Source organism: Gouania willdenowi, chromosome 16, assembly GCF_900634775.1.
Source record: "Gouania willdenowi chromosome 16, fGouWil2.1, whole genome shotgun sequence".
NCBI classification, from domain to species: domain Eukaryota; kingdom Metazoa; phylum Chordata; class Actinopteri; order Blenniiformes; family Gobiesocidae; genus Gouania; species Gouania willdenowi.
This window is the reverse complement of record NC_041059.1, coordinates 35,418,531-35,434,183: the sequence shown is the minus strand read 5'-3', so window position 1 is coordinate 35,434,183 and position 15,653 is coordinate 35,418,531. Positions and strand designations below refer to the sequence as shown.

General features: G+C 38.9%; 1 protein-coding gene across 5 annotated transcripts in view; it reads left to right on the top strand.

Annotated features, from left to right (window-relative positions):
- Positions 1-10,166, top strand: part of znrf2b (zinc and ring finger 2b) — a 33,433-nt gene extending 23,267 nt beyond the window's left edge. Inside the window, exons 2-7 of one of the 5 annotated variants that reach the window (XM_028470573.1) lie at positions 245-374; positions 976-1,106; positions 3,910-4,005; positions 6,444-6,549; positions 7,476-7,551; positions 9,620-10,166. In XM_028470573.1, coding sequence (XP_028326374.1) covers positions 245-374; positions 976-1,106; positions 3,910-4,005; positions 6,444-6,549; positions 7,476-7,533 — 521 coding nt within the window. In that variant the 3' untranslated portion in view covers positions 7,534-7,551; positions 9,620-10,166. Of the gene's footprint in view, positions 1-244; positions 375-975; positions 1,142-3,909; positions 4,006-6,443; positions 6,553-7,475; positions 7,552-9,619 lie in introns of those variants that run through there. The other 4 variants (XM_028470576.1, XM_028470575.1, XM_028470574.1 and 1 more) reach the window with 4 other exon arrangements.
- The last annotated feature ends 5,487 nt before the right edge of the window (positions 10,167-15,653 follow it).

Below are 15,653 nucleotides of genomic sequence, written 5' to 3'. Positions count from 1 at the left end.
ACATTCAAAGTTCCAATATCAGTCTATCTCACCAAACCAAAACGCCATATACTGTTCAGAAATATCAAAAACTTGGATTCCACCTCCCTCAGTCAACATCTCCAGCTTCTCTCCCCCTCTCCTCACTCATCAGCTGATGACTTAATGGACTATTATAACACCAGCCTCACCTCCATTCTTAACTCTCTTGCTCCATTAAAAACCCGGACTGTCACGTTTACCCGCTCTGCCCCCTGGTTTACAGACGAGCTGAGAGGGATGAAGAGGTCTGGCCGTGTCCTGGAGCGTGCCTGCAAAACATCTGGCCTGATGGTGCATAAGTTGGCCTACCGGGAACACCGATGGGCTTATGCCAAAGCACTCTCCAGGGCTAGGTCAGAACACTATTTAACACTCATAAACAACAGCTCAAGCAATTCCAAAAAACTGTTTTCCACAATTAATCACATTCTCAAACCACAGATCTTCTCATTCTACACCCACACAGACACAAATTGCAACCGGTTTCTTGATTACTTCACATCAAAAATTGATATCCACTCCTCATTCCCATGTCTCAATAGCACATCACTTGACCTTCCCACAACACCCATCGCACAAAACCTACCACAATTCTCCCTCACAACACAGCAGGAGGTCATCATCCGTAAATCTAACCCATCCACTTGCCGCCTCGATCCACTCCCATCTCCTCTGCTTAAAACTCACAACAAATCCATCAGTCCCCTCATAACCAAAATAATAAACCTGTCCTTAGAAACTGGCCATGTTCCAACCTTCCTCAAAACCACGCTCATTAAACCCCTCCTCAAAAAACCGACCTTGGACCCTAAAACACTGTCAAATTACAGACCAATCTCAAATCTCTCATTCATTTCCAAAGTTCTTGAAAAAGTTGTTTCCACTCAGCTCCATAATCATCTAAAATCTAACAGACTATGAAAAATTCTAATCTGGTTTTCATCCTTCCCACAGCACAGAAACAGCTCTCATCAGAGTCGCCAGCGACCTGCTGATGGCTTCTGATTCCGGTTCCACATCCCTCCTCATTCTTCTCGACCTCTCTGCTGCGTTTGACACTGTAGACCACCACATCCTCCTGCATTGTACACTGCACTGGCTCTCCATTCAGTCCCGCATTGAATATAAGATCCTCCTCTTTTAGTCCTGTCTTTTAATATATGTTGTTTTATTTATTTATGTTTTTTTTTTTAATCCTGCAGCACTTTGAGATTTGGTATCAAATGTAAAGTGCATTACAAATAAAATCTATTATTATTATTATTATTATTAGTTGACGTTCCCAGCAGCGCATACTTGAGCAGAGCATGTGTGGAACTCATGGATAGTGTGGCGATGGTGAGATAAAACCATAAAAAGAACAGGGAACACTCTGCATGTCCTGGAGGAAGAGGAAGTTGCGCGTGTACAGACTGACGGGAGAGAAAGTAGGAGGAATGCCTAAAATACAGCAAGAAATCCCTTCAACTCTGAACCACATGGCAAAATAATAATAGTTTTGCCATCAAAAGCTCGGTCTCAGTGTTTTTTTTTTTAATATATATATATACATATAAGGAAACATTGTTCAGATGTTAAAGTTGTCACTAAAGCAAAAAAAAATAGCTTTAAAGTCACTGACAGGGTTTTTGTTGTGTAAAACTTGCTCTATTCAACGGCTGATTACAAAAGAATAAAACGAGCTAGAAACAAATTATTTTAATTTTGATGAAAGTAGAGGCTTCAATCTTTCAGAATCTGAGATTCAAGATAGTCATAGTTGAAAATATTCTGTGGGTCTTTAAAAATCAGTCAAAATGCTGAAAAACGGCTGGCACTGAGGGAGGTAGAAAATCTGAAAATGGCTGGCACTGAATGAGTTAAGCGCTCTATTCTCTCATGTGCGTAAGTCCAAAAAGCCGCGCAGCAGCGCTGTTTTTGGCTGTGTGCTATTCTCCCTCTGTACTTAAGTCAGTACAGGGGGAGTAAGTCAGTTGCTGCGTGCCTTCATCCCAGTTACGCACTGCGGGTGGAGCAGCCCTGAAATGTGGGTGTTCTCATTCAAATCTGCCCTTGCATGCATTCTCTGGTGTGTGTAAGTCCTTTTCCTCTTACGCGCTTCTAACCCTGGAATAAGTGCAGTGCCCCAATAAGGTGAAACATTATATTGCACTACAAATATGGAATTAGTTACGGTTGAAGCCACACAAACTCTGACAGACGCAGATTTCTGTCCACGTTGGTCACAGTGATTCAACTATTTTCATACTATGTCCAACGTAAAGTCACAGTTTGATCCACTACAGAGTGAAACAAGCTGTCATATGCAGATGAGGATGGATCAGAAACTGTTCCCACATATATATTAATGAGGCTCAGCTCAGGTTGCTTTAAATAATTTATATTTAAAACTGCGTATTATTAGCCGCCAATAGTTCTGTTTCACTGCAAACATCCCTCTGTATTAAAGCAGGACGCTCTGCGGCTGCATTATTTCCTCATATCTCCACCGCATCTAACTCGGTCATGCTTTACAGCGATGATGATGATCAAGGAGAGAGATTTTAACTGTGACTCGGACCGAATACGGCCAAACCTCAGTCACACAGCAATGATGAAATCAAACTGTTATATTGCTGAGTATAAGCTCAGTAGATTATACTTTGAAAGAATACTGCAATGGTGATATGTAAATGGTTTTTTGTCAAGAATTTTCAAAGCTTTTTTATAAAGCCTCTCAATTGGTTTTAGAACTGTTACACCTGTCAGAGACCAGCTGGTTATACAGTAGCTTACATGGGAGAGGATCATACAGTGCAAAAACATCATAGCAGCTTGATCAGTCATTGACCTTATTTGGCTAAAGTTAGACACATTGTATTTAATTATTCTTGTTATCATTTTGACATGACTCTTAAAGGAGAGTGTAGAGTCTAACAACACTCTTAAATATTTAAATTCCTTCACTAATTGCAGTTCTTGATCTCCAAAATACACATTGGAGCAGGCAATATTGGAGGCCTTTTTAGAAAAAACATACAGACAGTTTTCTGTGTATTTAACTGGAGACAGGAACCAATGAGCCTATTCTGAATGTGAGTTAGGGTTGATGTTAGAGTTTGAGGTGCTTCCTCAGATGCTTTGGCACTTGTGTAGATCACTGCATAGTCGGCGTATAGTTGCATGTCCACACCCTTGCAAACATCTGGCAAATCATTAATGAAAAGTGAAAATAAGATGGGTCCCAGGATGGATCCTTGGGGGACCCCTAGTAGACAATCCAAACAAACAAAATGATCTCACTCCATTGACCATGGTGGCTTGTTTTCTGTTTGACAAATATGATGCCATTCATTTTAAGGCTTCTTCAGAAAAAATTTACTTTTTCTACAAACATTGCTATAGCAGATTCAGTTGAGTGATGTGCACGAAAGCCAAACTGCATGGGATGCAAAGGAGTTTGGCCATACATTAAATGTTCAGTTAACTGTTTAACAACCCATTTCTCAAGGACCTTTGAAAACACTGGCAGTATTCTAATTAGTCTATAGTTATTCATATTACTTTTATCACCTGCTTTAAAAATAGGCGTAACTGTGGTCACCTTCCATTTATACGGTACAATGGAGTGCTTAACAGACAGATTAATTAAATGAATAATTGGATATGCCTATATATTGCATGTATTTTAATTAAACTATGACCAAAATCTTTAGTCCACAAAATTACCACTGGTTGATGCGATAGTTTTAAAGCCGTAGAACCGACTCCCAGATGTGACCCTGGTTATGAAAGGGCCACATCTGAACACATACAGTGATCAACACTGTATGTGTTCTAATGTAATAAAGAGATGACAGCATGTGCTCTAGTCACTTATCATGTTTGTGTTTGTTTCCTGTCCTGCAGGCTTTAAGTGTCCTGTCTGCTCTGCGTTTGTCTCATCAGACGAGATGGATCTTCACCTGGTTTTGTGTCTAACCAAACCCAGAGTGACCTATAATGGTAAGAAGAAGGAAAAAAGTTCCAATGATATCATGACTCTCCTCAGGGCTGCGTTTGAATAAATAAGCGTGTTCCTCTTTAAAGCAGATGATCACAGCTCTGCAGTTATGTAACTAACCCTCTTTTGCAATCTGCCTCCCTGTGAAATCTTGTCTAATCTCCCTGTAATGTTTCCAAAACTGCAGGCAGACACTGTGGGAGCCTAAAGGCAGCCTGTATTTATCAGACTGTGTTTAAGGACATCACACAAAGTTTCATCATCCTACATTTATTTCCTGGCTTCTGTCAGCTTTTTGTTGAAGACAAATGTGGGCCCACAGAAGGACAGCCTAATAATAATAATAATAATAACAATAATGCATAAGGTTTATATAGCTCTTTTCAAGGAAGCCTACAGGATTCTAGCTCCAAATGCCATGCACATTTATATAAGTTCTTATTATTATTATTGTTTAGACATTATTAAAGAAAAAAACAGCTTTTTACAGTACAGAATAGGGCTGGGCGATATGGATCGAAACTCATATCTCCGTATTTTTTCTAAAAATGGTGATATACGCTCATTTTACTTCAAATGAAGTCTGACCAGAAAGAAAATTCAGAGTTAAATGTCCTGATGCCAAATGCCATAGAGGCACATTTATCAACAAACAGTTGCACAATATGTGCCACTTTTTTCTTTTTCTCCTGTAGGGGCAGCATGTGTGAGTGAGTTCTGTAGTGTGGTTTGTTTAGGGGAAGGTCCGGGTTAGGACGCACTCAGAAATCCATCTAACTATGCTTTTCATGCTGTTCTGAGAAGTACCAAAAGCAGCGACTCCTATAACAAGTATTTTTAAACAAAACAAGCTATAAAATATATATCAATATTGTAATTTTCTATATCACTAGAAAACTTGATATGTCTTGAATCTATCGCCCAGCCCTAGTACAGAACATTCCAGAGAAGTGGAAACTGAACAGTGCAAAATAGTTATATTAATATCTGTGGCATGAAATAAACAGCAACTGATGAAGCTGATGAATTTAGTTTTAAATTATTTTTCTACTTAGCATCATCAGACCCAACTTATCAGCTATTATCTGTAGCAGCTCTTCTGGATCCGCCCCCATCCTCAACCACAGAGAGTGGTCGACTGTCCACTCATTTGTCCACTGACTTTGTTCATTTGTCACTACATGAGGTGCTAGCTGCTACATGTTTAGCATTGAGGTGCTAGCGGCTACATGTTAAGGTGGTAGCAGAGGCTAGAAGAGCTCCGGCGATCGGCAAACTCTTTCTTGCACAATTTGCACATCCGGTGTATTTTTATTTATTTATGAACTAAAATGAATGCCCACAAAACAGAGGAACACATTCTCTTCTGCTTCTCTTGTTTCTTGTGTTGTGGTTTGTGCATCAGTATTATGGGTATATTGGGAACACGTGCAATTAGAAAGGTTTCACGCTGTTTGGAGTGCAAAAACCAACAAAAAATTAACTGCGTTATTGTTCTGTAATTAATTAATCGCAAATAACGCGATAAAGTCTCGGTCCAGTTTTAACAGAAACTTTGTATCAACAGAAGTTTGGCCATAAACACACAAACTGCACACAAACAGCAGCTGTTGCTCCTGCTTGTGTTTCCACCCGTGTGTGAGACACTGGGTGACCTTGGGTCAGATTTATCACCTGCTTTGTAACAGACTGATGAGTAACAGACTGTACAGACTGTAAACCAGCTGTAAAACAAGCCCCGCCCCTCATGTCTCTGACCTGAGCCCAAAGTCCAACTGTTTTCAAGACGTCACCAAAAGCTTCTTCGACTGGAATAAAGATTGTGATGCCTGAAGACGATAGAAGACAAAATTTTCTCTTGTTTAGCACTTAATTATATTAGTACCTTATCATTTTGAGTTTCACATGCTTTGAAGTCAATTATTCAGCCAGGTGTAAAACAGGAACTCTGCAACTCCTGCAATCAGAAAAATTAGTTCCAAAAGCTATAAAAGTACACCAGCGTCATGCTGATGCAGGTGTACATTTGCTGATTTTGACATTTGTCCTAAAAGGGAAAAATCACAAACTCTGATTTCATTAATAACTCAACTCATGCACTTTGCACAATTATATGTCCAATCACTGCAACATTTCAGCTGTTTTGATCAACCTAAGGAAGCCCAGAGTGGGTCACGACTGAATGAAGTAAAAGCAAACCGGAGAAGAATTACAAACGTGTTTAAGGGGGAGTAAATGTCCGTCGAGAAGCTGTCACCACCACCGGCACTCGGCTTCGGCTCTTGGTGACATCATCGACTAGTCGACATCTACTTAACTAGTATGCACTTAGAATCGACTTTTAAAATTATGAAGTCGTTCAACCCCTATCTCTGAGCAACCCCAGCCGAAAAACACAATTGACAGACAATGAGTTAAGTGTGTGTTGTGTGTTCTACAGAGGACGTACTGACGAAGGACGCAGGTGAATGTGCGATCTGCCTGGACGAGCTGCAGCAGGGTGACACCATCGCCCGCCTGCCCTGTCTTTGCATCTACCACAAAGGGTGAGCGCCACCAGTTATTCACGGCCCTGCTGTGATCAACGACCTGATCAATCGCCTTCTCACTCCATCACTTTTTCATCCTTCTGTAACCAGTCTTTATATTCATTATCATTCACTTCCTGCTGATGTGTGAAGAACACTTTTACACTTCCTGCAACTGTCATTTCACATTTCTATTAGGAGACATTTGTCTAAAAAATATGCACAACTATATTCACAATTTTCATACATTATCCTGTGTAAATCTTTAGTTGGGCTTGTGAATTGTGTAAAGCAGTGTTTCTCAAATGGGGGTATGTGTACCCTTAGGGGTACGCGAGGGCACTACAGGGGGTACTTGAGAGAGATAGTGGAAAATGAACAAATAAAAGTTGTGAGACTTCAATACTCCCTGTTAGAGCCCGATAAGTAACAATGACCCGAAATATAATAACTGGTCAATAATGTTGCAAAAGTGTTGAGCCTGTAATGTAAAAACTTTTTGCATTTATATATATATATGTAATGTAATGTAATACAATTATTACACAATTAGGGGACAAATGTTTTGCCTGTCCCATAATGTAATAACGCAAAAAAAAAAATTATATTTTGGGCTCAGCCCTTTTGTTACATTATTGGTCAGTTGTTACATTTCTGGTTTTAGTCATAAAATTTTAACAACATGATGAGATATATTTTAGAAATGAAAATTACATTTTTGAAGGAAAAAAATTGTTAAATTGTACAAACGTGTAATTTTTTTACGGCTGGTTAAAAGTTGTTGACTTTAAAAACATGAACATGATGATTTCCTATGAGATATTTTTGAAGTAAGAGAATGAAAGTGTTGCGTGCTGAAACATCTTTCATTTTAACGCTAGTCGTCCTTAACGATTTTACGCTCTAATTAAAGTAAATGCTTCATCTGCTTCATTTGTTCTCAGCTGCATTGACGAGTGGTTTCAGGTGAACCGATCGTGTCCGGAGCATCCGTCAGACTGAAGCTCCAGTTGTGCACAGGTACATCATTCCATGTCAACACATGCAAGTCATGTGACGTCAGCAGCCATTCATTGGTGCTCGTTAGAACCCGATATGTAACAACGACCTAAAATGTAACAAGACCCAAATAATTTTAAAAATAAATGTAACTAGACTATTTGCATTTCCTACAGAAAATTCAAGTGAGGATGCAGGTACTTTAAGCATTAACTCACTCAGTGCCATTGATGTAATATTATGTCATTTTAAATCCAAACACTCAGTGCCATTGACGTAATATTACTTTAAATGAAAGTCAGTACAAAAATAACTAGTCATACATAATATAAAGAGTTGTGCTGTCTCTACCTAAACCCCAGCAGGTGGAATGCATGAGTAATCACTGCTTAGGAGCTATATGTGTCACAGGCAGTTAAGATTCTGCCAACAAAAGTTGGATTGTAATTCTAATAACTTTATTAAACCAGTAATAGTGCAAACTACATACGGTTTGTTAGGGATGTAAAGATTAATCGTAAGGCAGTTATTAATTGATTCATAGGTGTCACGGTTCATATCGATACTCTGAAAATTGAATCGCAGTACTTTTTTTAAACAGCAGAGGACATTATCTATTTATCCTTCTCTTGTTTGAGCTACGTCACTCACACACATGGCCCCCAACCTGGCAACCCCACTTGCATGTTACTGGTACTGCTGTGCATTGCGTGCATCAAAACTGATGCATTTCCAGTAATCTATCCAGCCATGCATTTTTTTGTAATTACAAACTGGCAACCTAGAGAGTGACGTTTGACCTGAGCTTGCCACAATTGGTCAGCTCATTGTAAGCAAGTAGCGTGGAAGAAAATGCCTGATACAAACAACAGCACTTGTCACGTCGAAGATAATTTATTCGTCCAGAAGCGCAGGCGGCGGGTGGAATTGCCTACTACTCTTAAACATGTTCATAAATGATTCCTTACCCCTTTTGCTCCTAAAGAATATCTGTAATATTACTTAAATATTTGTAAAAGTCATGTTTTTCTATTAGCTCTGTCTGCTAGCCCATAGCATCTCTTCTTCAATGCTAGAATAGCTGCATACCAACTGACCACTGGGTTACCAGCGCCCTCCGCTGGTCGAAACAAATATCTGATGTAAATACTGTACAGTGACTTTTTTTTTTTGTTTAAGTCCAATTGTTAAGGCACAAAATAAATTTTCAGTTGCACTTTTAAAAAGAAAACAAATTATTGTGCAGTTTTGCATTGTTTAATGTGGCGCCAGAATGTAAATTATTTGTATTATTTCTTTATTTCATTCAGAATTTATTTTTAGTTAAATTGTATTGTTTTGAAAATGTTATCAAGAGATTCTTTTGTCAATGAAATATAAAGGAAAATAGTACAGTATTTATCCCGATAAAAACGTCATCATTTGTCTATAGTCTCATTTTGTAAAATAAATCGTGAGAGAATTGTTGATCATTTAAACCATAAAAGCAAAGCTGTTTATGATAAGTACTGTAAACATACGTGTGGGGAAGGAGTGAGCAGCCCTTTCTCTCGCTCCTTTCACCGGCTAAGCGCACGCCCGCACTGTTCCCTGGTCATCACGTCACTGGAGCGATAGAGTGACAAAAAAGCACCGTTATGTTCGAGCTACTCATCACAGGCGATTGAAGTGACAGCAGTCACTACAGTTAGATTCGGTGTGAACACACCTTAACTGATCTTCATTTCTTTGTTGACAGCAGTACTACTCTAAGCGTTCTTGTGGCTTGTTTGCGAATTGCGCGAGTCGTGCTGCTCAAGGACTGGCGAGCCACAGATCTGGTGGAAGGGGGTGGGTCTGTGCTTACTAAGAAAATGAGTCCTGGCAGCGCCAGTGTATATATAGAGTATATCATTATTAAAGCTTTTTGGAGAACCTTGTAAAAAGTTTTTACATTTTGGGCTCGGTGTCTTGTTACATTATTGACCAGTTTTTATATTTTAGGTTTTATTACATATGTTTTTATAACAATTTGAGTCTCATTACATTTTGGGTCATTGTTGCATTTCTGGCTCTAACTGGGCTTGTTGGAATCTCTTTTTGTCTGCAGTGAATGTGAGGTGTGGATTCGGAGACGCTGCTGGACACTCACACACACACACACACACACACACACACACACACACACACACACACACACACACACAATAATGTAGAACCACAGTGTGCCATATGTCATTGAAACAATCTTCAGGGATTCGTGTTCTTCTGGAGTCTCCAAGTGGACGGACTCATGAGAGCGTCTCTGAATGTATGAATGTAGCGAGCAGTGAAGGGGGCGGAGCGTCAGCATCTCCAGTGCCTTGTAGAGACACAGACTGTGAGCCAGAGACTGCAGCAGCTTCTCACTACTGATGCAAAACGGTGCCAATCAACTGTGAAGACTCAAACTTCCCATAATCACTGCTCTTCTAGTCTCAGGGTCTGCAGGAGACTTTTTAAACTCTCCGTTCCCAGACCAAACCATCCTCTACATTTCATTGCATTTTCTAGCTACCGTAGTTCTGACTTTCAGCATATGTCACACATTTTGTTTCCGGACTAAAACCAACAATGATTAATAAAATGTTTATTTTGACTTTGAAAAACCACTGTGATGGAAGGAATCTGACTAGAGATCATTAAAGATCACTGCAATGAAACAAACTACAGTGTTATTCATCCACACTCCCACAGTGTGGAAGGAGTTGAAAACATAGTGCGTAATGGTCCTGATGATGATGAAGGAATTCAACATGTGACCCTCACCTCTTCACAATGATCGGCTTGATGATGAATTACTGACATGGGACCTCATTTATCAACCTTACGTGAAAACGGGTGTTCACATTTGGTCAGCACCAACGTGTGATTCATGAAACATTCATATCTGACCAATTCCAGTGTACAAATGATCAGAAAATTGCAGGATTTTTCGAAAAAATTGAAATTGTAACCAGTATATATATATAATTCCATTTTACCGGGGGTCCGATACCAGACAGTAAAGTAGAAAAGATATTCACGGATTCTGACTTCTGGCATCAATACCTAAATTATTAACTAAATTGGGTGTTGATAAATGCAACGGGTGAAGTTTTCCATCCCGTGTGACTTTATATCAGCATCAATTTGCATGCTTTATGCAATAAATATATGAATGAGATCCAGTGGCGGATGCTTTAAGACTACAAGGGAACCTCAGCTTCCCCTAAAATCAGTGGTCAAATATGTAGTGTTGTGTGTACATTTCATTGACTAAATATATGACAGAACACATGTATGTTTAGTTCAGAATCAGCTTCTTATAACAGGAAACTGACAGTGACAGCGTGACGTTCTTCATTCATTACCGCAGCGTCACAGTGTTAATAAACAGTGGTGAAGTTCAGCTTCAATTGACTTCAATGGGAGAAGATTTAGGGGTTGATCCACTGCAGTCAAACTAGACGCTCATTGGATAAATGCTCGGTTATGACGCACTTAGTCCCGCCCATCGGACGCCGGGCTTCACAGGAGGTCTATGGGGCAGTGGGCTGGATCTGTCTGTTCCGGACGCTGGAATAATGGATGATGATTGGATGATCTGTCTCAGGCTAATTCAATTTTGATTGACAGCGAAATGAGCCAATCAGAGAGTATGACGTTGTAAGCACACAGGCGGGTTTTTCAAATATTTCAGTCCGTTGCTCTGTGTTGACACGGAGACTTTGCTGATCCTCTCATAGCGAATCAACTTCTGACAAACCTAGTGTCTGTTTTTGGTGTTTGTGGAGACTGTTACTGCTTGTGTTGTGAGACTTTTGACCAAACACTCACACTCCAGCGCGCAGCAGCTACGCGCGTGCGTGCGTGTGTGATAATCTACAAATAGTTGTTGACAACAAAATGTGAATTCTACTAGAATTCACATTTAAATAAACAGATACATTTTCTGAAGTAGGCAGAAAATGAGCTTCCCCTGCATGAAAGACCAGCAGCCGCCACTGATGAGATCCTATTTCCTCCATACAGCCTGAAAAATAAGGTTTCAATTATGTTCTTTGATTTTGTGTCACTTTTATATTTCATTCAGATGTCGTTTATATCATTCAACCTCATCAACATGTTTTCTGACTGTTCTCTTCGTGCCTTTCTGTACTGCATCTTTCATGTATTTGTTTTTAATGCCTGTGTGAGGAGCTGTGGGAAGCCACGGCGTTGTTAGCTCTACAAACGCACAGTGATCCTTCAACAGGAATCCCGCCAAAACTTGGGATTAATTAGGGAATTAGATCAGACTGTGCAATAGGGACAACACTGTGAGCACCCAGCATTTTAAAGCAGTGGTTCTTAACCTTTTCAGCCCCTAACCCCCACTGTTGCTGAAGGTGGTTGACCACAAACAAACATTCAAGAACAACCATGTGGAGTCGGGGCCATCTATAAGCGGGAATAAAGGGGAGCGCTTTTTGGGGCCCATCCATCACTTCCTGTCTACCTACTCATCTATCTAGGGAAACATCCAGGTACTTGGCATGAAGGGGCTTCAAATCCCTGATTGCCTGCATTCACACTTCCATGTGCTGCAGACTGGACCATAATGCCATCACAAATCTTTCCAACTGCACTCCCTCCTTCTGGCGTATTTATACTCTACATTCTGAAAGCCAGACTTCCTTTAGATTACAAACTCATGAAATTCCCCTAAATTCTGAAATTGGTCCCTGACTCTGCAGATGCTCAGAAAGAGGTTTATGGATTTTTTTTATTTGTATTTATTTTTTTGAGATAAGGAAATCACAAGATCTTAAAAACTAGTGCAAATATGATGATTACACTGGGATGAAAATGCAGTAAGGTGTGGAAAATTAAAAAGGAGACCAACTCACAAAATCAGAGGTAAGGCATAAAAATGGAAAAACTTTGTATTTCTTTTGGCCGGGCTACCGGACCCATAACGCACCTCACTTTGTTTTTCTTCTTGTTATTGCTCTTTTTCCCTATTATTATTCCTTTTCAGTTTTGCCCCTTAGGATGCCCAAAGTCTGACCAAAAAAAAATGCGCGTATTATAGACTCCAAAAATGCAATGGAACCGCATGACCGGCAGGTCTGTGAGATTCATATGAAATTCGACACATATTATTGACTTCAAGATGAGCAAAAAGTTACATTATGACTCAAAACCAAACAGGGCTTCACTTGATTCGCTTCAAACTCGACCAGAACACTTACGACCCACTAAAGATTAAAATCATTGAAAGAATTTGCGTATCTTTAACAGAAAAAACACAACATGACAACAGAAATACACAAAACGACACCAAAGATACGAAAATACACATGACTCCAGAAAACATACATTATAGAAAAATATACAAAACAAAAAAAATTCTCACAATAGCTGCTTAAATAGCCATGTGTTTTACTGAAATGTGCAGGTTTTTGGTTGAAAACAGTAACAGTGTGTGGATAGCAAAAAGAAAATCACTTTGGTGATCACTGATCGAGGCATAAAGTCAACATCTACAGACTCATGAATATGCATGAGTAGGCTTCAAAACAGCCTGTTTGTAGAACTGCTTGGAAAGTCTCTTTTCAGAGACAAGGCAAGGCAAATTTATTTGTATAGCACATTTCATACACAAGGCAACTCAATGTGCTTTACATGATAAAACATTCAATTGTTTAAAATCAGTAAGAACATTTAAAATCATCAGTAAAATCAATTCAAATCATCAGCAAACACGACATCAACAACATGACCAAAAATCTCTCTCTCAATCATATGCAGTAGAGAAAAAAAGTGTCTTTAACTTTGATTTAAAAATGTTCACATTAGATGCTGACTTCAGCTCTGCTGCAGTTTGTTCCACTTCTTTGCAGCATAGCAACTAAAAGCAGCATCACCATGTTTACTGTGAACTCTGGGCTCCACTATCTGACCTGTGTCCATAGATCTGAGAGACCTGCTGGGTTCATACCTGACTAACATGTCACTGATGTATTCTGGACCAAACCCATTCACAGATTTATACAGGGCTGAATCTGCAAAACTTTGGAAAAATAAACCTTAAATACTAGTTGTTAGAGTTCTTAGAACAAATTGAGATGGGTGAAAATAGCATGATATGGGACTTTTAACCCAGACCTTCCCCTAAACAAACCACACTAAGAACTCACTCACACGTGCTGTCTCTTAGAGGAGAAAAAGACAAAATTGGCACATATTGTGCAGGTGGTTGTTAATAAATGTGCCTGTGTTACATTTTGCATTAGCAAATTTAACCCAGAATGGTCTTTCTATAAGACTTAAGACATTTATACACTTATATGTACATATAAGTTTGAATATTTTTATATATAAATCTTACAAATATATAAATTATATTCATATTTAAATCTTATATGTATTTATAATCAGTTTCTTACATATATATATACTTCATATTCACATATAGGGCCTATATTATATATAATTGTTAGATGTACATATGTTGTATATTTATATATAAATCTTATAAATATATAAATTATGTTCAAATTTAAATCATACATGTATATATAAGCCTTATATTAAAAAAATAAGCAATCCATTTCTTTAATATAATTTTATATCCACATACAGTATAGGGCAAATGTTTATATATCATTTGTATATGTACATATAAGTTGTTTATCTACGTATAAATCTTGCATATACATTTATAGTTATATCTGTCCACTAACCCTCATCAGTCGAAGCTGATGGCTGCCACATCTGAACCTGGTTCTGCTGGAGATTTCTTCCTGTTAAAAAGGGAGTTTTTTTCTTCCCACTGTCACTAAATGCTTGTTCATGTGGATCTTGTTGGTTTCTTTCTTTCTTATTATGAACTTTATATTTTAAGCGCATTGAGACGACTTTGTTGTCATTTGTGCTATATAAATACAGTCGAATTGAGTCTAATACATTTTAAATGGGTAAATAATTAATCTATATTATATATAAATATTAGTTACATATAAGTTGCATATTTATTATTTGTCATATTTAGCACAAAGAGTGACTGTTTATATTTAGATTAACTCCCTCACATCTTTATGATATATGTTAGGCCTGAAATTAATTCCCTGTGGAATCGATGAGGGTATAAAATGATACCAGTCCCTGAAGGATAAAAAAAAAAGTATACATGCATCTAGAAAAGTTTGGGAATATGTAAACCTCACACGGAATGCAAATGAAAAGAAGGTTCATTGATTGATTTCATGTCTGCATTTGTACACACAAATACACTAAACTAGTATTGAAGCACATCTGCATGTATAACAAATGACATTTATCTTGTGCATTGGACTCGCACACAACGATTTGGTTAGTATTTATATGTTGATGTAGATTATGATTGCAATATTGTTTATTTGAACAATCATTATTGCATGTGATGGAATGACAATTTAATTAGTGTTTAATAATGTGTTCTTCTCTCAATGGTTTGGAACCACCAGGATTTTATTGTTCTGTATAGGGCAGGTTGGTTGGTCACAGTCTTCTTCAGTTAATCCATCACCAGAAACAGGAACATCAAAGTCTGCAGTGCAAGGGAGTTCCACAAGATGGGGCTGTAACACAACACAGTGTCAGCAGCATCACGTGTCCACATTATGCTGCGTTAACACCGAATGTGTCTTCTGCTGCACCGGACTCATCTGCCGTACAAAACGTACCGCAGGGTCCACATGATCAAAAAATGTCCCCATTTGCGTCATACGCACGTCTGAAGTGAAGCCCCGCCCATGAGAGACACATCGAACTCGGTGACTTTCACTGCCTGCTGAAGTGAAGAGCTGTGCTCCTTTTTCTCCTCTCATAAACATAAACCACCAGTGGAAAAAGCCTGTGTGATTAGCGGCTAATGCTATGCTAGCTCTGTGTTGACTTTCAAAGATGAAAACTACAGAGAACTTTTACCTGCTACTACCACCTCCTCCATACCAAATCCTTCCTAGTCCGGTCCCGGTTATAAAGGCCGTGTCATACAGCTCCAGGTGGTCACACAGCTTCTACTCCATGGTTGAATGGGTAAACAGACCGGTGTCTGTGTTGACGACCTGACGTCATCATCAACAAAGTCTCTGATT